General features: G+C 42.2%; 1 protein-coding gene across 5 annotated transcripts in view; it reads right to left on the reverse strand.

Annotated features, from left to right (window-relative positions):
* Positions 1 to 26,015, reverse strand: part of LOC106572557 (mucin-12) — a 49,952-nt gene that overhangs the window by 15,966 nt on the left and 7,971 nt on the right. For 2 of the 5 annotated variants that reach the window (XM_014146879.2, XM_014146942.2), the window contains exons 2-7: positions 13,165 to 13,288; positions 6,767 to 8,253; positions 4,461 to 5,617; positions 1,539 to 4,174; positions 591 to 629; positions 170 to 288 (exon numbers count right to left, since the gene is read on the reverse strand). In XM_014146879.2, coding sequence (XP_014002354.2) covers positions 170 to 288; positions 591 to 629; positions 1,539 to 4,174; positions 4,461 to 5,617; positions 6,767 to 8,253; positions 13,165 to 13,288 — 5,562 coding nt within the window. Of the gene's footprint in view, positions 1 to 169; positions 289 to 590; positions 630 to 1,538; positions 4,175 to 4,460; positions 5,618 to 6,766; positions 8,254 to 10,710; positions 11,510 to 13,164; positions 13,289 to 19,185; positions 19,338 to 26,015 lie in introns of those variants that run through there. The other 3 variants (XM_014147025.2, XM_014147180.2, XM_045714899.1) reach the window with 3 other exon arrangements.

Raw genomic sequence — 26,015 nt, forward strand, 5'->3', positions numbered from 1 at the left:
TACAATATATCTTCTTAAAATGTGATTTTAAACCTAACCTTAACCACACCACTAACCTTATGCCTAACCTTAAATTAAGACCAAAAAGCAACAACCAAAAACATACGATATAGACAATTCTTACTTTGTGGCTGTGGTAACCAGTGACAATCACAACAAATAGTCTTACCATCCCCTGATGACCCTGACTGAGATGACAGGAGACAGCTTCATTACGGAGGCATCCTCCACGTCCCCAAACACCTCGTAGGCCTCTCCTCCAAACTGAGCCTGCTCATGGAGCACTATCTACAACAGGATGTAGAGATTTACAGTAAGTACAGCTCATGGTCATTACAACATGTGACACTTGGTGATTGTATCATTGTCAATTGCAATTTCTGATACAACAGACTGAGTTGAATACTGCAGATGTTGTTTTATGAAATATCTTTCCAGATAATCACCATAAAATATCAAAAGTATATGAGAATAAATAATGTAGAACTCCCCAACACACAACTAGTTGTAGACCTTGCATCGTATCGTGCTACTATAAAACACTGAACGGTGGATACAGTATTTTGTTTTGAATGTAAAGTCAATCGTACCTTCCCAGGCCGTTTGTGGAACCCTCTCACTTCTGGAATCTGAAAAGGAAAAGAAAGCATGCTGACTTTCATTTTCCTCTGAGGGACTGGGGGGTGGAAAAGCACAAGTATCCTGTGTATTTTCTGTACTCCCGGCAGAACACTGGACTGCCTCCAGATAGAAATAACTCAACAAAAGACTACCAGTTATACATTTGCAAGCTTAAGAACATCAATAGTTAGCAGCCTACACGCCATGTACTGTACATTAGTGTGTAAGAGCAAACCAACATTGGTCTACACACGCACTGCTTGCTGGGCAGAATGTAAGATGGCAGTCATGTAAACAAAACAACATGAGAGAAGTAGGCTTATTTGCAGGTTTATGTGTCTGGTCTGAGCATTAAAATGTATGTACAAAATGGAGTGGTTCTGGCGAAGGTGTATACAAACGTTTATTGAAGAATGCCTCTTCTTGTCTTTACTCGCAAACAATTCATGACTTGTTTCTAAGAGCCATAACTTGTAAACGTCTAGAACTTGTTATTGAATTTCAACATTCTAAAAGACAAAGCTGGACCTGATTTGATTTAGTGGCGTGTTGCCATGGAGATACTTTAGATGCCTGTATAAAGTGAACAGGTTCTGAAGTATCTGCTCAGCCCATTAAACAATGCCCTGCAGGTCAGAACTCATTTAGTTGTAAAACTGAATCCTCTGTTTCCAGGAGTAAAGCAGTACTGAGAGAATATGAGAGACTCGGGCAGGTAGAGACAACCATAGTTATGTATCAATCATGCAATTTTAATCTCTATGGAAAAGAAAACCTATTTCTCAATCTAGTACAAAGTACCTGTGTATAGAGATTTTAGATGGATAAATAAAATAACATAGATACATACAGTACAGTAATGATGGAAAAGCCCAAACTGTCAGTTGGCTTCATGCAGTCTTGTCTGAGACTCTTACCTTAGGGTTGGCAGCAGGAACACCATTCAGAGGGGCCTGTGGGATGTGGTTGGTGGCTGGATGAAGTCCTAAGGTAAGTCCCTTTAGTCCAGTACCGTGACCTAAGCCCATTACAGGGCTAGCCATTGTACTCTGTGTAGCACTACTCTGTGAAGATCCTTTGTCTGTCCTGAGATACTGCTCCAGGGGATCTGGCAGCTTTAGCTCAGTGAACAAGGGGAGAGGAGGAGGTGAGGAGGGACTGATTATTGACTCACCAGTTGCAACCACACCCATACTCAGGCCCGGATTCATACCTCTCCAACCCGCCCTTTCTGGCACTGTGCCCTGGGTGGTAGGAGAGGGAGGAGCACCATTAGAGACTGAGGAGGAAGGATCCCCTTTGTTCCTTCTGGAAGTCCTGGGGGAGCTCAATAGGTTGGAGAGTAGGGACGTCCTTCCTAGCCGTGACGTGAGCTGACTGGTTTCTTCCCCTTGCTCCTCTTTCTTCTCTACTTCCCTCTTCACCTCTACCTTAATGTCCACCTCTCCATCTTTCCCATCTGTTTGACACCCTGGTTTTCTCCGGGCTCTAGATGGAGACTGGAGGGCTTTGAAGAGAAGACTGTCCTCTGCATTAGCCCTTCTTGTCTGTGTCTTCTCCTCCCTGGCCTGTTTCTTTATCAACATGGCCGGGGTTTCTTTATCCTTTGTCCTCTTTTTCAGGCCAAACTGGAAGCCATCAGCGTCAAAAGGGTTCTCGAAGCGGTCCTCCTTGATGGCGGGCAGGGCAAAGGGGGGCGAGGAGGTCTTGGCATGGTCGTGGTGCCTCTTGGGGGGCAGGGGAAAGGGGGTGCCCAGTTCCTTAATGCTCCTGATGAAGTCATCCACGTTGTCAGTCTCAGCCAGACTCTCATCCTCGCTGGCTGAACAGTCCAGCCTTCTCTTGGTCTCCCTCTTCTGCTCCTGTTTGGAGCCGCGCTCCACGTTCAGCCAGCTGGACGGAGATTCCTGTTTCAGAGGGAGAGGTTTAGGGGGAGAGGGGAGCTTCAGAGAAGTTGGCAGCTGAAGAGGCAGCTCAGCCTTGGGGTTTGCTTTTGTCGTTTTAGGGGGTTCTTTGAGGACCAAGACCTTCTTCTCCTGAGCTTTTGTTCTTATGGATTTTGAGTCCTGTTTTGTGTCTAATATCTTAGTCGCTCCTTCGCTGGGTCTTTCTTCTTGTTTTGTCACTTTCTCCTTCTGATCTTTTGTAGTTATGATCTTTGATTCCTGTTTTGCATCCATCTTAGTAACTGTGCTCTTAGTTGCCGCCTCACCCCGTTTGTCCTCTTTGTTTTCTTTGTGTGGCCCACTATGTGCATCTGCCAAATTCTGTGTCAGTGAAGGAAGCTCTTTGTTCAGTTGGACCTCACCATTTTTAATTGGTTTCAGAACAATCGCAGCCTCTGTTATAATGTCGGAGACCTTCACTGGCTCTCCCCCCTTCTGTACTTCAGTCTCTTTCCCAGACATTATGGATATATCAGAAACTATGCCATTACGAATAGGTACTATATCAGGGGTTTGAGCATTAGCTAGTTTCTTAGATTTTTCCTCTGAGCCAAAGAGAGTTGACTGTGTTGCCGTATCTTGACTCTCTCTTCTTTCAACTACAGTGGATGCGTTTTTGGGTGAGCTATCCTTTGCTCCATCCAGGCCATGTTCCACAGGCTGATTCGTATTGGATATCCCTTCCCCAGCACTAAGTATGAGCTTCTCTGAAGCTGTAGAAGCATTTTCATTATACTCATCACTTTTCTTATTAGCTTGGGTCTCAGTGTCAGTATGAATGCGGTCAGTCAATTCAGGCTTGGTGGATGTATATATTACTTCCTCATGGGTAGGTGTGCTTGAGGCAGACACAATGAGGCTTGGTTCAGTTGGGCGTTTCTCCAGGACTACACCTGGGCTTACAGGACCCATCTGCTGCAGTGGTGTATTGGTTAAGGCTTCCACATAGTTGTGGTCACTCTCTGTCTCGGATGAGAGATCTGGGTATGGTTTGGTTTGTTGTTCCTTTGTAATACAGGTAGTTTTGACTGATGTAGATTTTTTTGGTGCATTTTCAGATTTTGTATCCAGTTTTGTTTCAGGTGTACTACTACTGCTCCTGTCCTCTAGTGATTTCTTTGTTCCAGTGACTGCTGGTTCATCTATTTGATCATTTACAAACAGTTGCTGGTGTGTTGCTAGTGTGGTTTGTTGATCATCTATTTGAGAGTTATCTGTGACCAGTGACACATGATCTTGTATGGATTTAGATTGTGTTTCAGAGTTCATAGTTTGCTCGGATTTCTTGAGGGGCTTGCTGGGCTTGCCTTTAGGGGGGGTTATCTGACGGAACATTGCACGCTTGCTAGCCACAGTCACAGAATCACTTGGATCTTTCACTGGACTTTTCAAACTCAGTGGTGAAGCCTTCCTAGAATCATCAGCAGTCATGTCCATGGTGTGTGATGTGATGTTACTCTTCTTCTTAAGTCCAAGGGAGGTGGGTTTCTCTGGCTTGGTTGGTAACAGTGAGGGAGGGGTGGGTGTTTCCCCGTCATCACGGGGAGTGCTCTTATTGGAGGCCTGTTGGGGCAGGTTTGTTTGCAAAGGGCAGGGCAGCTTGCTTCCTGTTGGTGATACAATAGTTAGTCAGACAGTTAGTATTATTTATGTATAACAGTTTGTTGGTTAGTTTTCATAATGCATTGCAAAATGAGAGCTATCCCTCTCTCTTAAATATGTGACATTTACAATTCCTCTTGTCCATCAAAGAAATTAAACCATTGGATAATTCTGAAACATTACCACTTCTAAACACATATCTAAAACGTGTTAGCTAGACAGGGGCTATGAATAGGCAGACAGAATCTTATCAATATCCCATGTTCAAAATCCATGACATGTTTGTCTTACCCTTCTCAGGTTCAGTGGTCATTGTCTCATCTGGGGGCCTTTCCTCTGGTCTGAGAAGCTCCTGCTGCTTTGGGCTGGTTGGTGTGGAAGGCCTACTATTGACAACTGATGCTCTCTCAGTGGTTTTGGTAGTTTTACTCCCTGTGTCGATGGTTTGGATTTTGCCGTCTTTCATCTTTCTGACCAGAGACAAAGAGTTGTCTGGGGCTTTGGGTAACCGGCTCTTTGGTATCATGCTGCTGTTGGTGCTGTCTGGGCGTGTGGGAGCCTGCTTTTTGACATCTTTGGTTTCACTTGTTTTGGCTATGTCAGTCGTGTTGTCCTCAGGGTCTTTCTCCATCCCATTGAACAGGTTTACCTTATCTGAGTTCACAGGTGACATTTCTGGTTCTTTAGTAGGTGATGCCTCTTCTGACGTAACAGGCTCTGGAGTTGGTTTCCCCCCTGAACCCACTTCATTCACCTCCTCGGTGATAGGCTTTTTGTCTGTTTTAATCATTAAATGTTTAGGTTTAGGGATCTTCTGGGGTTTGGAACCAAGCACAGGTAGAGACACAGCCACTGAAACATCAACCACTGAGTTTGTGCCTGGTGACAGTGGAGGTTTTGATACAGCTTCTGTCTGTGACTTTTGGGGAATTTTCGACTTGGGGCTGTCGTTGACCTCTGTTTTTCCGGCGGTGGGTTGATCCTTTAATGTAGGTGACATAACCTCTGTTTTCTCACCACCATCTTTAGGTGTCCTTTGTGATGAAGCCCCACTAGAAATCCCTGCCTTGCCACCATCTTTGAGACCCTTTCCCTTAGCCATGCCCAGGACAGCTTTGGACTTGGGTCCAACCGGAGGAGGTGGGCACTTTGACCGACTGGTTACATTGCCTACTTTGTCACCTGGTTTAGACGGGGTGACCTGGGTCGTCCCCTGACATCTAACCCTTGAACCTCCTGTGTTGGGCTGTGTTTTACGTCCTGGCATAGTTGTGATTGGAGAGGCCTCATCCAGCTCTGGGGTTGGGGACGTTGGGCAACTGTCTACAGCCTTGGGGTGATGGTGTCTTCGATCAGAGTCTGTACCCTTGGTTATCTCTCCAGCAGTGATGATACAGTCATTGTTTGGTTCCTTGAGGTCTACATTAACTTGTTTGAGGCTTGGCGAGCTGTTTAGAGAAGAGAGAAAATGTGTGATTAACTTTGAGGACAGGAGGGTAAAATAATTTAGTGTGCAGAACAAACTTGTCACCACAAACAAGTGTTGTTGTTTAACTACATTGATATGGTACTTCATTTATACCAACCATTATAACATTTACATTCACATTTTAGTCATTTAGCAGACGCTCTTATCCAGAGTGACTTACAGTAGTGAATACATACATTTCAAACATTTCATTTTCATTTCATGCATTTAAAAAAAAAAAATGTTTTTAACCAAAAACCAAATAAACGTGACATTCAGATAAGGAAAACAGCCTTTAGCAATATGTGCAAAGTGAAACTGAAATGAATCTTTCTGCACTGAGTAGCTTGACCAAACAGATTGTGAAAAACTGCTCTCACTTAAAACTTCCAGCAATGCAGAACATCCCCTCAGGTATCAGTAGAACAATAAATCCATGAAGAGTCTTGGATGAATTCCAAGCATTTTCAAATTGATTCCATAAAGATATACATTTTAATCTAAAAAACAGGCTACATCACATTAATATGATACAACAACAAAAACATGCCTTGTGGCATTACTATGTCTGAAAGATATGTGGATATCAGAATAGTGTGCCTTACATTTGTCAGCCTTGTACTGAGTCTACTCATTAAACCCTTTAGTCAAACAAAGTGACTAGTTGCTTCTGCCATTAGTCATCATTCAAGATGGAAATAATGCCTGGAGTAAATCTCCATTTTGATTTAAATAAAACAGTTCATTTGAACAACTGACTTAACAATTTAAGGAAGTCTACTGACTGCGTTGTATAGACTAACTGTGCACACAGTATTTTGTGACAATCACATAGGAAGATACAGTATTGTTGCATAGTCGATGACCTATAGTAGTACTATCAGTAATCATGTAGCCCAAGTAAAGTATACAGTAAGTAATGTAAGTGACATTTTAATGACGCAGGAGTTTTTCAGCTGTACTAAGAACTGCTGTTATTGTTCTCCTCTGGTACAAATAGGCACAGCTCAGGTGTTTTTTTTCTTTCTCTCTCTCAATCTCTCAGTCTCTCTCTCAATCTGTCTCTCACACTTTAGGATCAAAGCACTCTTTAAAAAGACCAAAGAAAATGTAAAATAAAGATACTTACAGTTTCACCTCTGACTTCTGAGGAATCTTTGAAGCCAAGTCTGCGATGTCATTCTTTTCTAGCTCTGTTTTTGTCTGCTCGTCCCCGTCAAAACTGGGCTCAGGGCTCACATACACCTTCTTAGGGAAAATCTTCTCACTGCGGGACAGTTTCACACTCCTGCGCTTTTCCTCTTTGCTCAGGGTCATCTGGTACTCTAGAGGGGTGCTGCTCTCTGAGTCTGTGCCTGGACTGTTCGCCTCTGGCTGGGCTTTGTTTGTTGTTTTGGACTCCTTGGAGTCTGGTGCTGTGGATACAGCCATCTTTGGCTTTGGCTCTCTGCCACTGGCCTCTGCTGCTGATACTGCTGAAGGAGTTAGAGTGGCCATGACACCTGCAGTATCAGGGTACTCCACAGGGGCCACAGTCATAGGTATGGCCAGGACTGGATGCGAGTTTGCACTCTTCCTCTTTCCCTTCCTCTCCCCCTCCTCTTCTCCCAGGTGTGTTTCCACCCACAAGGCTTTATGTAGCTTCACTGGTGAGTCCTGCATCGTCCCCTCCTCTCCCCCATGTAACGTGGTCTGTGTGGGGGGAGCTGTTTCAGCCGAGCTGCTGCTGGTGGATTTCAGAGCCCTCCTCCTGTTTTTCTTCCCCATGGCTGGGCTGTCCTCCCCCTCCTCTCCCTCTGGCTGGGGATCTGAGGAGGACGGGGTGCGGGATTGAGAGCCTACAGTCACTCCCACCAGGTAACTCCCCTTCTCTCCAACAGATGTTTTCAGGGAGGTCTTTTTAGACTCAGTGACCAGAGGTGTGAAGTCAGTCTTAAGGTGAGATTGGGAGAGCTCAAATGACCTGAGGGTGTTTTGGACCACTGGGCTGCCCCCTCCCGACCCCTCTCTGTCTTTCACAGTGGTTTGTTCCAGATGTACCTGCAGCCTCCTGCTCGCCTCTCCCACTACGTCCTCGGTGGGGCTGAGCTCTGGGACTTGGTCTGCTCCGGTGGAGGACAAGTTCGTGGGAGTCAGATTCCAAGAATTCCTGTCTGCCTCTCCGTCTGACTCTGCCTCGGTCCAGCTCGCCTGCACCTCCCTCACGCTGCCACGACCGCTGCTGTCGCTGCCTGCAAACAAAAGGTCCCCTCCGTCCACCACCACCAGAGAGGCTAGGCTGGAGGTACCAGGGCTGGAGCTGGTACTGAACACCGATCCCTCCTCCTGGAGCTCTGACAAACTTTCCTGCACTGGCCCAGCTCCGGCTTCCACTACCTCCCCCTCTCTCCGGGTGGTGGTGGGGGTCCTTTGCCAGTCTTCCTGTGGAGGTTGGTGGGGGGAGAAAGGAGAACCAGGGGACTGGGGGGAGACGGGAGAACCAGGGGACTGGGGGGAGACGGGAGAGCCAGGACCCAGCCAAGATCCATCCTCTGAGTCTGCTGAGAGTGAACCGCTCCGGCTCTTCTTTTTCATGGAAAAAAAACTGCCGATGCGGTTCAACACTCTGTCTGAGCTCTTGGAGGAGACAGAGAAAAAAAAACAGAAAGATAAATACCCAGATGGAGAACCGACACACCTGTTGGTTTTGGCACAGCTATACAAATAACCACAGATGTTAGTTCCCATCTCACTTTTTTTCAGTCCTTAATATAAAGCAGGGTTCTCCAATCCTATTCCTGGAGAGCCACCGTCCAGTAGGTTTTCGCTCCAACCCTTATCTAGCACACCTGATTGTAATAATTAGCTGGTTGATAAGCTGAATCAGGTTAGTTACAACTGGGGTTTGAACGAAGACCTACAGGGGGGTAGCGCTCCAGGAACAAGTTTTGGAGAGCCCTGATATGAGATGTGCTCAATGATGTAGTACATTTACATAGAATAGATTCATTCTCTGAATAATGCATTAACCTTAAATCCTTAACATCTTCAACTATTACTACTAAGATTAGGTAAATATTCGGTCACACTTTATTTGGATAGTTCTTCTGTAGATGCTCTACAGATGGTCATACTATCAACAAATTATCTGATAATCAACTGACTAACTATTGATAAGCAACTGCCTGCTATGGTTACGGTTAGGGTAAGGTTTGGAATAAAGGTAAGGGTTAAGGTTAGGGCTAGTGTTAGGGTAAGGGTTAGTGTTAGGGTTAAATTTGTAGGTAGTAAGTTGAAATGTTACTGATAGTCTATAGTATATAGCATTCTTGTCAAAATCAAACTGGCCAAGCTGAATGGTATAGATCAGTGTTACCCAACTCTGGTCCTCAAGTACCCCCCAACAGCACACATTTTTGTTGTAGCCCCGGACAAAACCACCTGATTCAACTTGTCAAGTACTTGATGATTAGTTTACAAGTAGAATCAGGTGTGCTTGTCCAGAGTTGGGAAACACTGGTGTAGATGTCTCTCTGGTAACAGCCAGGTAGAAAAAGGATCAAACTGCTACAGCACCTGGGCAATGACTATAGAGATCCTATTAAAGTAATTTTCTAATGGCTAATTCTATGGTATTGACAACATTAGGCAGACCTCGGGAGACTGAAAAGATTTGCCGTGGGTCCTCAGATCCTCAAAAGGATCTACAGCTGCACCATCGAGAGCATCCTGACGGATTGCATCACTGTCTGGTGTGGCAACTGCTCAGCCTCCGACCCCAAGGCACTACAGAGGGTAGTGCGACATGGCCCAGTACATCACTGGGGACAAGCTTTCTGCCATCCAGGACCTCTATACCAGGCGGTGTCAGAGGAAGAACCTAAAAATTGTCAAAGACTCCAGCCACCCTAGTCATAGACTGTTCTCTCTGCTACCGCACGGCAAGCGATACTGGAGTGCCAAGTCTAGGTCCAAGAGGCTTCTAAACAGCTCCTACCCCCAAGCCATAAGACTCCTGAACATCTAATCAAATGGCTACCCAGACTATTTGCGTTGACCCCCCCTCCCCTTCTTTTACACTGCTGCTACTCTCTGTTGTTATCATCTATGCACAGTCACTTTAATAACTCTACCTGCATGTACATATTACCTCAACTAACCGGTGCCCTCGCACATTGACCCTGTGCCGGTACCCCCCTGTGTATAGTCTCGCTATTGTTATTTCACTGCTGCTCTTTAATGACTTGTTATTTTTATTTCGTATTCTTATCCGTACTTTTTTATACTGCATTGTTGGTTAGGGGCTCGTAAGTAAGCATTTCACTGTAAGGTCTACACACCTGTTGTATTCGGCGCATGTGACTAATAAAATTTCCCACAAGTCAGTATCCACAGGTTTTGAATCCCACTGCCGGACACGTCGAATGAGAACCAACGAGGCAAACAAGGAATGTGAGGATCACCAAATAATACTAGTTTTCTATAAGATCTATTGGATTACATACCATACCTAGAAGCAAACACAACAATGTACCTACCGTATGTCCATGTCTTATTCAATCTATACAGTGGGAATCATAAGTATTCACCCCCTTGGATTTTTTCAAATTTTGTTGTGCTACAAAGTGGGATTGAAATAGATTTAATTGTGATTTTTTTGTCAATGATCTGCACAAAATACTCTATAATGTCAAAGTGAAAAGAAAGTTCTATCCAGCCATGACGCACACTGCCTATATGCGCATGGAACAAGACTGTCCTAATGTTCTTTTGGTGTCTGTATACTTTGTATTCTGTCATTTCATTTATTTTCATTGATTTAGCCAGGATAGTCTATTTAGCCAGGATAGCCACTGTTCTCCAGGGAGTCCAGGATCCATAGAATCAATAAAAACATACACATCACATAAAGGCTGTCTAAACAAAAACACAGTACACACAGTAGTATACATACACAGTAGCATACATACAAAAGCCCAGCACACTCTGTTTGTCCGTTTCCTACTATAGTACAGGCTGGAAGAGTATACAGAACATCATAACTAAAGATAACACACACACACACACTTAAAATGAAATGAAACCGCTACATACCATTTTAGCGATACTTGCTGGATTTTAGCTTGTAGATTTATTTTCCTTACAGTCCCGGCATAATAACCATATCCTGCACCAATAGCAAATCAGGTGCAAAAAGTGAATGTTTATCAGCTTCTAACTTCCTGCTAAGCTGCTTGGTTGAAGATAACAATATACAATTACTAAGGTGGGATAAAAGTCAATGCCGCCAAATACAATAAGTGAACTGTCTACCTTCACAGACAGATAGAGAGACAGACAGAGAGTGTGTGATATCCGTGTGTATCTATATCTGTCTAGCCCTGAGTAGACTTGTATCAAACAAACTAAGGTACATTGCTTCAGGGCATAATTCCACTTCTATCACAGGTGCAGCATAAAGGCTATTGTGAAAGAGCTTTCACATAAAAAAAACCCCACATGAACTAATTATCCAATGAGAATGTATGGACACGGATGTCTGACTAACATCTCCACCCTTCTTCCCTCAATCAAACTGGGGCAAGTCAGTAGCCCCGGGACATCTTTATCAATATCATAATACAGTGGAAAAGACAAGGGGGAAAAAAACATATATTTTGGTTGTACCCAACACAATATGTACATTTGCTAATCATTGCATGATTTAGCTGTGTACAGTGTGAATGGTTCGACCAACTCTGACACACGAAAGGATGTACATTTTTGCCCTTTCGTGCCTATAACTGGCATGAGTTGAATGACTTGCTGTTGTTGTTTCATATGGACCTGTGCACATCCTTCTTCAGTAATAGAAACAGACTCTGGATCTCCACAGGACTTTCACCTATTAAAAAGTCCTGTTGAAACAGAGCTGATTGTTCTTTTGTTTCCAAATGGCCTCAGACCTTTCAGGAAACACATGACAGGTACAGGCACAAACTTAGTGGTTAATGTGTTCAAGTTCATGTTCCAAATTGTATGCCTAGCTTAGAAATTCTTAATTTTAATGAATAAAATAAAAGACACAGGATCCTATTCTTTCTACTCCAGTAACGAAGTTTCCAGGGAAAACATCATTCTTCTTGAACGGATTAATGTATTCAATTACGTATTTGTGAAAGCTGGATTGATATCAATAGAACATAGATAGTGAATCCTACCCCATTAATAATAATAATTCATAATTCATAACTACTATAATATACAGTGCACATGTTGGACAACAGGTTGGACAAGTAGGTGCCAATGGAGAATAACACAGGAAGAAATTCAGTCCTAACATATCATTTCTACCATCCCATCTCACCTACGATATCTATGATGTTATGTAATACAGGTGTAGGATTCTAATTTGATCACTCTTTTGGTGTTGAGAATTTTCCTGCACCGCAGGAAATGCAGATTATTTTAATAATTTATATACATTCACTGTAAGCCCACACTAGCACATGATTATATTAACAGTATAGCACTTTTCATGTAGCCTACTTTTGGCCAGAAAATAGCCGAACCACCGATCAAGCAACATTATGGAGTAAGCGTTCAAATCCTGTTGCTGCAGCATTATTTTGCTGTGACAATATAGGTCAAATTAAGATACTGCATCTGTAGGTGGGCATATATTTTACCCTTCAACCCTAATGATTTGTATACAACTTTAAGAGGCTTCTGATAAACGTCTCTTACATTTATCTTAATGCCCCAAGGCATTGAAGAAATTATCATATAGATCGGTATTCAAAACCTAAATATTGCATAATATGAAGCTATAAACTGACTCAAACTTTTATTGAGGGGTCTGTCTGAAGAATCTGAACTGCTGTACTGTTTATGTACATATCGCGGTGCGTGTTGGGATAGCACTTCGCCCTGAAGCCTGCGGCCTTGCTGGCTCGGTTGAAGTGGCTATCAAATGGTCTAATTAGCACCTACATCCTCAATAACACTTGATCGTGCAAATGGAGGGCCGAGGAGTGAGGAGGGAGGGAGGGACTGGTTTGTGATTTACCTTACCTCTTTTCCAGCTAGGGCCCTACAAAGTGAGTCAATACTGCCCTCATCTGCACACCTTCTATATGACTGCACAGCCAGGCTCAGTGCAAGCAGTGGCAAGCAGTAGTATGGGGTAAATGTCTCCAATCTAAGAGACAGATTCTGTCACTCTGAAATTATGTTTAGTCATTGTTTTGATCAATATCAAGTGTGTTGCATATGAATCTAACCACTCTGAAAGTACTCTCTGTTTGACACATACTTTTGACAATTGTAGAACAGAACTATGGTAAAACATGTATGGTACAGTATGTTTTGCTACTATGTATAGTATAGTCACATTTCATCATTACTCTTAGATGAGTCTGTCCTAAATTACTTTAGATTGGCCTCACAGAATGTAAAGAGGGTGGGGTTTAAAAGTACAGTAATTCAAATATAGAACGTATATTTCCAGATGACTTCTCCACAACACAACAGAGAACTCCTATTGTAGTCTACTATATTGTGACATACCTTATTTTTGGACTTGCTGGGGCTGAGGCTGTTGAAGGCTGACGTGTCATAGCTGATCATGGACGTAGCATCCCTGTCAGTCGTGGTGCTGTATTCTGTTTTCACGCTCAGTTGGTCAAAACTCCTGACGCACAGACAGACAGCGAGAGAGAGAGAGAGAGGTACTGTTAGGCTTAGAGTAGGCCGCTGTTCTCACCCAGTAACCACTGAAAAGATGCTGAAAAGAAGCTTGGTTTCTATCCCTCGCCCACTCTCTGAGTCTTTCTTTTGATTTCCTCTTTTCTATCATGGTTTTAACCAATCTGCATTCAGGATTAGACCCTCCTCAGGATTATAACATGTCCTTATCCTCTGGCCCACTTTCTCAGACACACATTCACAAACCCCATGGCATGGCTAATTGTGCCACCCGCGACCCATTCCACCTATATGTTGCTATCACATTAATGTTGTATGGCCTTTTCAAAATGAAAAGGTACAAAGGTCCAGTCATCGCCCATGACTGCTTGACACATTGAAAGTAACTCAGCTGTAAGTACACTTTTTTTTAAACATCAACACATCCAAGAACACAACCACAACGCTTCTGTTTCCTGTTTTAACTGTGACATCTGACACCCTCGTCGTGCTTTACATGACAGACAACAACGATTTATAGCAGAGAGAAATGGTACACTGGTCAGACGACTCTCACCCTGACTTAGTCACAAGTCACAATAGTGTGTGTGCAGTAGTTAGAATACCATCGTGCTTTCTGGGACACACATGTCAATAGGCCCTGGTCTGTTTTCAGGAGGTCACCACTGTACCCAAAGGCTTTTAAGTTGACTCTGTGTTGTCAATGGAAGCAGTTAGGCTAGCTCACACCCATTGTGGCATCCCAATATAGTGAGCTATGAGAATCACTCTTAGAATGCAGAATGGGAACCAGCATTCCACTGTTGATACTGTTGATCAGTGGAGGCTGCTGGGGGAGGACGGATCATAATAATGTCTGGAATGGAATGGCATCAAACACATGGAAACCATGTGTTTGATGGATTTAATACCATTCCAATCCAGCCATTACTACAAGCCCGTCCTCCCCAATTAAGGTGACACCAACCTCCTGTACTGTAGACACAGGTGCAACACCATGGGTGTGTTCAGAGGGGTGAAATGTTCGGAGACATTTTAGAAATGTTGAAGATAAATGCACTACATTTAAAAACACTTTCCCCATCAATCAATAAGATAATTGTCTTACTCTGCTACATGAGGGACGTTTCAACCACCTGAGTAAAACGGGCAGTCACGTACATTTTTCACCAAAAGAGGTTTGTTTGTTCATCATTGACTAGCATCTTCTGGCTTTGTTATACCATCTTTGCCCACAATAGGGTGTGTGCAGAATTTATTTTCATCATGACAAAGTTGCCTGATGAATCATACCATAAGCCATCAAACTGCTACTCTACAGGATCTATTGTTTCCGTTGGCATATGTTTAGTTACCCTGGCCATGCCTACTTTTCCAACACATTGAAGCCAGTCTCGTCAGTTAATGATTTATTTGTACAGTGACTTTGGGTAAATAACAAACTGTGCAGAATAGATTGCTGTGACATTGGGTCTATGAGCCATGAATTGGGGTTGAACCAGGGATGGTTTTGATTCTAATAGATTATTTTGCTAAATTATGCTGAGTTTGCAAGACTTCTACAGAAGAAGCATCCATAAAGTTTTATTCTCTTGTTTTCTCTTACTGCCCACTGGGCACAAACTGGTTGAATCAACGTTCCACGTAATTTCAACCAAAATAAATCTGTGACGTTGAATCAATGTGAAAAACTGATTGGATTTGTAAAAAAGTCAATTTTAAGGTAATTTTAGATTTTAATCTAAATCCAATGACATAGTGAAATGTTTTGCTGATTTCAAGTTGAATTCACATTTGTCGACAACTCAAACAAATGTAAATCAAAACTAGACATTGAACTGACGTATGTGCCCAGTGGGTGTCTACTTGCAGACAGCGGTATCTGTTCCAACTTCAAGCCCAAAGAGGAAGCACATCAGGCAGAATGGGTTCTCACATACACAGCTTGATCTGAAAGGATATGAATAAATATGAATGCTAATTGCTTTCTCATGTTTCATAATTAGGACCCTGTGTTTTGGACAATCATGTCACAGGACCTTTCTCATGTTTCATAATGGATAATGACTATGACATATCCAATGCAACAACTATGCACTGAGTAATTATAAAGACCACAGGAACCATCCACACTCCCATGTGGCGCAGTATACAGATGCAACATATTAACCATGCAGCAAATCAACATGACTTGAGATTTTACTGAGGTCAAATAAGTAAGATGGAACAAAGCACACAAAAGCAATCGTTCCGTAATTACATAAACTTAACCCCCAACCTTGCCCTTTGACCTCAGTAAGACATCAGTCACCAGTTTTGGGTAAACATTTCCTCAGTCTCTCTGTATCAGTTTGCAGCATCTGAACACGTCTGAGGCCTAAACCAACCAGCTCCAAACTGCTTGGAGTCTTTCTCTGTTACTCCATGCCATCTGATGCCATCCCTCCCCTACACTCTTAGGAAAAAAGGGTTTCAAAATAGTTATTTGGCTGTCCCAATAGGAGAACCCTTTTTGGTTCCAGGTAGAACTCTTTTGGGTTCCATGTAGAACACTGTGGAAAGGGTTCTACATGGAACTGAAAAGGGTTCTACCTGGAACCCAAAGGGTTCTTCAAAGGGTTCTCCTATGGGGACAGCCAAATTACCCTTTTAAGCCTTGTTTATACCTGGTTCTAACATGTGTCTTTTGTCCTGATCTTGTCCACATTCTGATTATGCCCACATTTTTAGACTAGTGTAGACAATTAAAATACTCATTGTGATCAGATCTTCCTGACCACCTCCGGAGGTAGTCAGGGACCCATTGTATCTGAATATCAATCAAGTATAAACAGATATGGATGGATAAAACATTTAAATAATTATATCGGCCTCAAACTCATTGACAAGTAGCACCATTGACTTATGGCATCAATAATTGTCTTAAAATAAATCAATATTATTTTGAAAGATATTTGTTAAATAATCTGCATACAGGGAAGCACCAGGAAATCTGGTTACATTGTGGACAGAGTGGATGGATAAGTGACACATATTATCACCATGTGTAGATGCAACGGCTTCAATGTGGGCACAATCAGAATGTGGATAAGATCAGGACAAAGGACGCATGTTAGCAACAGGTATCAATTTGGCTTTAGGCTCTAGATAAAGCCTTTTTTTACTAAGCGTGTAGCAGGTATTCAGATCTAGCACAATTCAATATAACAAGAAGGGTTATATTAAGTTATTTTAGATTTTCTGAAACACTAACATTCAAAACTTAAATGTTTTACAATGTTTTTAGACATATTGGAAGTTCAATGAACTGTTGTGCAACTCCTTTGGTCGCTCCCACTAGTTTCCTGGGTATGTTTAGGAAATATGGCAGCTAGCCTACAGTGAGTTATAGTATTACAGAAGTAGAACAGCCTCCCACGCAACATAACAGACGCTCTCAAGCAGACCATTTAGACAACACACTGTAATGTTGCAGAATAGTCAACAGAGGAGTTGACTGATAAAGCCAGCAACAGCCCACACACAGAGCATTATCCTCCTCAGTAAAACAATGGCTCGGTTGTTTTGCATTAACTGTATCGATACACTTTCACAATGGCAAAACTCAACACAGCAAGGCAGAGTATCAAGCACACACACACACACACACACACACACACACACTACAGCCTACAGCTTGGCACATGTCAATGGTATCAAAACAGTCACATGACTCGCATCACTCGTCATATAGAAACAGACACAAACATTTTTATTAAACGTATGCAGTGAACGAACCTGTGGGACTTCATAAAGTCAAACAAGGGATGGAGTGAAGTCAAGGCATGACTCATACATAATTCTACAGGTTATGAGTGGGGCTGGCTGGGTGAGTCACCAGTGGCTGTTGATGAAAGATATATTTGTTCCTGCCAGGCCCAATCTAATGCAAACTCCAAAACAAACTTTAACTGCTCTAGTTTGGACAGCAGCTAACAATAGCTGAATGATGCATATGTTTGAGTTTAATGAATGCATATAGAATATGAATATGAAACACTATATAGCACTCTGCGCACACACAGTACAGTACACAATTACCAGCTGAAAGACAGAGCTACTGAACCTGAAAAGATTACTGGAGGCTATAGATCCAGACCAGTACACTAGAGAGTAATAAAGACTCCATTTATCACTTTTGTAATCATCAAGGGACTGAGAAACAAGTGTGATGTTACCACAACAGCCCAATGCAGTGTGATCTGCTCGGATGACCTGCTTTCACAACTAGGCCTGTCGTAATCCTGAACGTGTTGCCTTTGGAGGAGGATGAGGAAAGAACGCACATTCATCCTGGCACTTATCTCTCTCTCCTGTTCACTGCTCCACATAAAGATAGACATCTTTGGGACATGTAATGCAACACTTGACATGATGATGTTATGTCCATAATAACAACCTATGCAATGGTATTTCGATTCGTTTAGCATGAATGTGCAAGCTTTCAATTTCTGACAAATGGACCATGTGTTGTATAGCTATATTGGAATAATTTGTATTTAAAATATCACCAGAAAAAAAGTGGGTGGCACAGAAACAAGCACACCATATCTCAAAGTAAGCAAGTAGCCATGTCCAAGCCAGAATGGACACACCAGATGTCTGATTGTTAGTAAAAACAGGGTAAAGGGGATGGTGATAGGAAACACATTTTTTCTTCAAACAGTCAGTTCTGTATGCTGCAATAATGACTAAGTCCAGAACTACCTTAACAAAGAAAGCTTTATTTCCACTGGAAAATTCGATACGATGGTACTTCGATACGATGGTTATTATATCATTATTTGCGCATAAAAGCATTTCCCCCGCCATTTCTCGCATAATTAATTTTAACGACACAAAAAGATCCCACCTTGTCTACAGTGGTGTAAAGTACTTAAGTAAAAATACTTTAAATTACCACTTAAGTATTTTTTGGGTTAATCTGTACTTTACTGTTTATTTTTATTTCACTATATTCCTAAAGAAAAGAATGTACTTTTGACTCGCATAACGAATTTTACCGACACAAAAAAGATCCCACCTTGTCTAGCAAATGTACTAGTTTTGTAGATATTTGGAAAGTTTAGTAACAAATTTGCTCTTTCCATCAGGCCTGTCATGACATTTTTTATCCAACATGCACTTTACGGGCATAAAAAGGTTGGATGGAAACCTGGTTAATGTAGTTTGTTTAGTCAAACTACAATTTATATAGATTCAAACCTCCGCCCTATGTTGTGGCACAGAGTCCCCTGTCTTACAGCTCAAGACATTAGGTAAGCAAATCAGTCCATTAAAACAAACTAATCCAGGTGTATGCACACACACACACACACGCAGGGATAACAGGATGTGCACACACGCACGCACACACACACACACACACACACCTATAATGCCCTCACCCAGATTGCTTTTCATTGGCTTTGGATGTAAAAACAATGCTACTCCTTTAATTTCAAGTCCTCTGTTCCTAGGTCAGATCATTGTCACAAGCCACCAGCTAATCTGGCCTTTTAACTAACTACAACTGAATCTTGTTGTAAAATGTTGCATATCTATCTAGACTCAGACCAAACCGGCCACATTCTCTTGCCTGATTGACTGTCTCTGCTGTAACCAAGAGGCTTGGTCTTGCAAGCTAGCCACCTCCCAACGTTGACTGTAAACACATCAGTCCATTAAACAGTGATGATGCTTCACAATGGAAACGATGCAGCCAGGTGGGCTGGGGCTCTTCAGCCTCAGAAGGCCTTCTTTAATGATCATACCAGTCATAGTCCTCCTCACCTGACAGATAGCCCAAATATACCGTATACAGGGGTATTTTGAAATACAGACGATATGATTTTAAATACTCACTCACTCATCTTCGCTCGCTGCTTGGAGCACAGTGATCGCCACGCCATCCTATTCTGAGCAAGGTCCCAGGCTGATGTGGTGTTGAGTCCCAGGTTGTGTAGGTCAACCTCCAACTGGTGACCAAACCAGACTCTCATTCTTTATCTTGGGTGTGGCCAGTTGGGGGATGGCTCCTTGAGGATAAGGGCAGGCTCCAGAGGTGGGTTTGATCTGACCAGGTGACCAAACAGTCGGAGTCGGGAGGTGGTTAGCTTGCAAGATCAACGCTTCTTGGTTACAGAAGAGACAATTAACCCTCTCCTGGATCAAGTGTGAGTAGCCTTTTGAGATAGTTGCATAACTTTATGAGCCAGGTTTGTCTGTCCTCGCTTGAGCTTGTGAGCATTTAGCTAGCGTCTGCTATGGGTAATCGCTAGTACTTTGTTAGCATAATATTTTTTTAAATAACGTTTGAATAGGAATAGCGGCCGTTGTGTGCACTGCTGGTAATACCGTATAGCCCGGTATGGTACAGGTACAGTATGAAGGTATGGGAATCTGGATACGGACCAACCCTGTTTACAAAGACCTAAATTATATAAAAAAATATGTAGTACAACCTTTTACTTCAGGTTATGGTAGGGTAAGACACTTGTACTAAGCTCAAGAATCGAAATGACCATTGAACAGCAAAACCTGCATTGTCTCAAAATTTCAAGAGTTGGCCTTAAAGAGACACAACAGCACCACCTACTCAATGCCCATCGGTGTCAGTACAAAGCTGTAGGCTACGTCCAGCCCCGTCCGTCCTTTGATTGTGTCAGTAATTATGCGTTGATGATAGAGTGATGCCTAATGCATCACTCTATCACCATGTTAATGAACACTCATTAATTAACGTTTGATCGCTTAATCTGTTTAAAGTCTATATTAGTAGGTCATGTTTTTTATGTATTGTGAACATTTTTTCTGCTTTCTGATGTAGTGTTGCTGAATTTTGTTTGTTTTGTTTTCTATTTAGTGTGGGAAATGCACTTTACAAATGAAATATTGTTATTATTATTGATTTAATCTGTGGATGTAGACAGACATCTGTCATCTTAGAAAAATGTGGGGAGGGAAAACAATAAAGACCAATTGAGCAGGGATCAACACTAGTGTCACTTAGACATAGTGGTTACATGGCTACTGACACCTTGCTAAACACCTCGCTCAATGGGTAAATGGCTGTTAAGCTAAGTATTTCCTAGTCCTTTTCTTTATGCATGCATTTTGTTTTTAAATGACCTAATAAAGGACTAGGCACACAACACATTTAATTCAGGAGAGAAAATTCTACAAGATCTCTCAACCTTGGTTCCAGGTTCATACCATACACATTCTATTTCACTGAAGACAAGATGCTTAAAGTTCTTAGTTCTATAGACTCCAGAACCAGTCAGCCATGGCGGTTAAATTACAAGCACATCGCCTTGCATCCTCCACTGTCCCACCCTCTCATTCCCACCCCTCCTCACTCTGCCCTCTGTCTCACTCCTCCCACCAATCACTCACTCCAACCCCTCCCTCCCTTCCTCCCTCTCGCCGACCCCACCCCGTTCTCTGTCTCTATCTGCAGGGCTCCGTCTGTTACTGTCTATTAATCCACTCAAACAAGCGCTCAAAATGATACTACTGATAATACAAGTTCTCAATATGATAATACAAGTTCTCAATATGATAATACAAGTTTTCAATATGATAATACAAGTTTTTAATATGATAATACTGATAATACAAGTTCTCAATATGATAATACTGATAATACAAGTTCTCAATATGATAATACAAGTTCTCAATATGATAATACAAGTTTTCAATATGATAATACAAGTTTTCAATATGATAATACAAGTTTTTAATATGATAATACTGATAATACAAGTTCTCAATATGATAATACTGATAATACAAGTTCTCAATATGATAATACAAGTTCTCAATATGATAATACAAGTTCTTAATATGATAATACAAGTTCTCAATATGATAATACTGATAATACAAGTTCTCAATATGATAATACTGATAATACAAGTTCTCAATATGATAATACTGATAATACAAGTTCTCAATATGATAATACTGATAATACAAGTTCTCAATAGGATAATACTGATAATGCAAGTTCTCAATATGATAATACTAGGATAGCACAGATAAGACTCAACCTTTGCTACGATTGATTAAAGTTTTTAATTGTACTTTTTTTTCATGATTTTGACAACTGTCCTTCGTGCTCTCCCCAGACAGGCCTCGTACCTTATAATAGTTTTGTTATTTTACACAACTACATGTATATATCCTGGTTATTCTTTAAATGTGCTTTCCTCACCATCTTAAATAAGCACGCCCCATTCAAAAAATGTAGAACCAGGAACAGATATAGCCCTTGGTTCACTCTAGACCTGACTGCCCTTGACCAGCACAAAAACATCCTGTGGCGTACTACATTAGCATCGAATAGCCCCCGCGATATGCAACTTTTCAGGGAAGTTAAGAACCAACATACACTGGCAGTTTGAAAAAGCTAGCCTTTGCTTTCCTAACAGAAATTTGAATACTGTAGCACAAACTCCAAAAAGTTCTGGGACACTGTAAAGTCCATGGAGAATAAGAGCACCTCCTCCCAGCTGCCCACTGCACTGAGGCTAGGAAACACTGTCACCACCAATAAATCCGCGATAATTGAGAATTTCAATAAGCATTTTTCTATAGCTGGCCATGCTTTCCACCTGGCTACACCTACCCGTTCAACAGCCCTGCGCCCCCCACAGTCCATTTCTCCTTCACCCAAATCCAGATAGCTGATGTTCTGAAAGAACTGCAAAATCTGGACCCCTACAAATCAGCTGGGCTAGACAATCTGGACCCTCTCTTTCTAAAATTATCCGCTGAAATTGTTGCAACCCCTATTACCAGCCTGTTCAACCTCTCTTTCGTATCGTCTGAGATCCCCAAAGATTGGAAAGCTGCCGCGATCATCCCCCTCTTCAAAGGGGGAGACACTCTAGACCCAAACTGCTACAGACCTATATCTATCCTACCCTGCCTTTCTAAGGTTTTCAAAAGCCAAGTTAACAAACAGATCACCGTCAATTTTGAATCCCACCGTACCTTCTCCGCTATGCAATCTGGTTTCTGAGCTGGTCATGGGTGCACCTCAGCCACGCTCAAGGTCCTAAACGACATCATAACCACCATCGATAAGAGACAATACTGTGCAGCTGTATTCATTGACCTGGCCAAGGCTTTCGACTCTGTCAATCACCACATTCTTATCGGCAGACTCAAGAGCCTTGGTTTCTCAAATGACTGCCTTGCCACAGGGTTCAATCCTCGGGCCGACTCTTTTCTCGGTATACATCAATGATGTTGCTCTTGCTGCTGGTGATTCTCCGATCCACCCCTACGCAGATGCCACCATTTTGTATACGTCTGGCCCTTCTTTGGACACTGTGTTAACTAACCTCCAGACGAGCTTCAATGCCATACAACTCTCCTTCCGTGGGCTCCAACTGCTCTTAAATGCAAGTAAAACTAAATGCATGCTCTTCAACCGATCGCTGCCCACACCTGCCCGCCCGTCCAGCATCACTACTCTGGGCGGTTCTGACTTAGAATATGTGGACAACTACAAATACCTAGGTGTCTGGTTAGACTCTAAATCCTACCTCATTTGCACACATTGCACACCTTTTCTATTGTATTATTGACTGTATGTTTGTTTATAAAGGCACCGAATTGATGTAACGAAACAGGGATCAATGAGCTGACATAGACAGAATGGCAAATCAATGTCTTATCTAATGGTCCTAAAGTAGGCACTATTTGTCAAAGCTTTGCTGGCTAAGTGCATTCCTCTGGAGTGACTCTGCCGATCTAGGGAACAAGGAGCAGGTATGTGAATAAATTATGTCACATCAGAGGAGATTTACTGCAGATTTCTCTGGTAAAGAAAAGCCGTTCAAGCCTGGGGGATATGAATCATGTGAGCAGGGAATATTTCAATAATTGAAAACTTGATTGGAACTACAGTAGAACCATCTAGAATGTCTTGCAATGGTGATCAATCAACACATTTTATTGATATATCTGAAACATCATGTCAGATGATGAACTTCACCACTGTGTCTGCATGCTGCGTCTCACCACAATATTATCAGTCAAACGTTGTGGCATCTTTCCTTTTGCTCTACAGGAAGTTGCGTACAAACACTCTCCCTTGGTCAGCTGGGATCAAAGTCAAAGCAGGGAGCTGGAGAGAGAACACTGACAGACTGACTCTGATCTGCAGCAGTTGGCAGTCAGGCTGCTTCTGTTTATTGTTCCCCTGGCAAACTCCATCAACAGACGTGCAAAGATCTGGTTATTACAGATACTATATGTGTCAGCTTCGTTTGTATGTACACAATCTGTACTTGAACTGCCACATTCCCACAAACCAATAGACAATAACATCCAATCATTCAAATGTATAATGAATCATAGGATATGAATCATACAGTATATGAATCATACAGTAAATGAATCATAGGATATGTGGTGTGTTACAAATTGCTTCACTTTATCATCCAACCTACCTGGCCCTGCTCCACATCCTCCCCCCAGGCACACACCACAACGTGGCTGTGACACATCATACTGGAGAGCCTGTCAGTACAGAGCCTAGTAGGAATATAAAACACGAGTCCACTCAGCGATACTGCTAGAGACTTGTCTGTAAAGCTCCTAGGCTCAAGTTTTGATTTAGTATCGTGGTGTCAGCGAAACATGCATGTTGGGGGAGTAGGCCGACATGAGAGAAATTAAACAAAAATACTCTCATTCATGCTCTGCTCTTATTAAGTTACTCCTGTCCAAAACATTAACTGATTACATAGCGTAAAATGTACAATGCAACCACAAAATGCATACACGGATGAACTCAAATACACATACAGTACTCATAGGCCTACACTGCAATGCACCAGGCCTAAGAAAACCCATCATTTTAGCAGTGACTCTTACAGTTGAAGTCGGAAGTTTACATACACCTTAGCCAAATACATTTAAACTCAGTTTTTCACAATTCCTGACATTTAATCCTTCTAAAAATTCTGTCTTAGGATCACCACTTTATTTTAAGAATGTGAAATGTCATAATAATAGTAGAGAGAATTATTTATTTCAGCTTTTATTTCTTTCAGCACATTCCCAGTGGGTCAGAAGTTTACATACACTCAATGAGTATTTGGTAGCATTCCGTTAAATTGTTTATCTTGGGTCAAACATTTCAGGTAGCCTTCCACAAGCTTCCCACAATAAGTTGGGTGAATTTTGGCCCATTCCTCCTGACAGAGCTGGTGTGACTGAGTCAGGTTTGACGACCTCCTTGCTCGCACACGCTTTTTCAGTTCTTCCCATACATTTTCTATGGTATTGAGGTCAGGGCTTTGTGATTGCCACTCCAATACCTTGACCTTATTGTCCTTAAGCCATTTTACCACAACTTTGGAAGTATGTTTGGGGTCATTGTCCATTTGGAAGACCCATTTGCGACCAAGCTTTAACTTCCTGACTGATGTCTTGAGATGTTGCTTCAATATATTCACATCATTTTCCAGCCTCATGATGCCACCTATTTTGTGAAGTGCACCAGTCCCTCCTGCAGCAAAGCACCCTCACATAATGATGCCGCCACCACCGTGCTTCACGGTTGGGATGGTGTTCTTCAGCTTGCAAGCCTCCCCCTTTCTCCTCCAAACATAACGATGGTCATTATGGCCAAACAGTTCTATTCTTGTTTCATCAGACCAGAGGACATTTCTCCAAAAAGTATGATTGTCCCCATGTGCAGTTGCAAACCGCAGTCTGGCTTTTTTTATGGCAGTTTTGGAGTAGTGGCTTCTTCCTTGCTGAGCGGCCTTTCAGGTTATGTCGATATAGGACTCATTTAATGTGGACATAGATACTTTTGTACCTGTTTCCTCCAGCATCTTCACAAGGTCCTTTGCAGATGTTCTGGGATTGATTTGCACTTTTCGCACCAAAGTACATTCATCTCTAGGAGACAAAACGTGTCTACTTCCTTGAGCAGTATGATGGCTGCGTGGTCCCATGGTGTTTATACTTGCGTACTACTGTTTGTACAGATGAACGTGGTACCTTTAGGCATTTGGAAATTGCTCCCAAGGATGAACCAGACTTGTGGAGGTCTACAATCTTGGCTGAAATCGTGGCTGATTTATTTAGATTTTCTCATGATGTCAAGAAAAGAGGCACTGAGTTTGAAGGTAGGCTTTGAAATACATCCACAGGTATACCTCCAATTGATTCAAATGATGTGAATTAGCCTATCAGAAGCTTCTAAAGCCATGACATCATTTTCTGGAATTTTCCAAGCTGTTTAAAGGCACAGTCAACTTAGTGTATGTAAACTTCTGACCCACTGGAATTGTGATACAGTGAATTATAAGTGAAATATTCTGTCTATAAACAATTGTCGGAAAAATAACTTGTGTCATGCACAAAGTAGATGTCCTAACCGACTTGCCAAAACTATAGTTTGTTAACAAGACATTTGTGGAGTGGTTGAAAAACAAGTTTTAATGACTCCAACCTGAGTGTATGTAAACTTCCGACTTCAACTGTACATTCAACAGTCCATTAATCAGTTGGTGTGTGTAAGTATGTGTGTGTGCTGCGTAGTTGAAGCTATGAACCCATAGGCTTGGCATTCTCATCCCTTCCAGGCTTTTGGGAGGGAGGATGGACAATGATCCTTTCATAGCAGATGTAAGCAATGAATGCATGCATATTTGCAAGGTAAA

Source organism: Salmo salar, chromosome ssa01, assembly GCF_905237065.1.
Source record: "Salmo salar chromosome ssa01, Ssal_v3.1, whole genome shotgun sequence".
Classification (NCBI taxonomy): domain Eukaryota; kingdom Metazoa; phylum Chordata; class Actinopteri; order Salmoniformes; family Salmonidae; genus Salmo; species Salmo salar.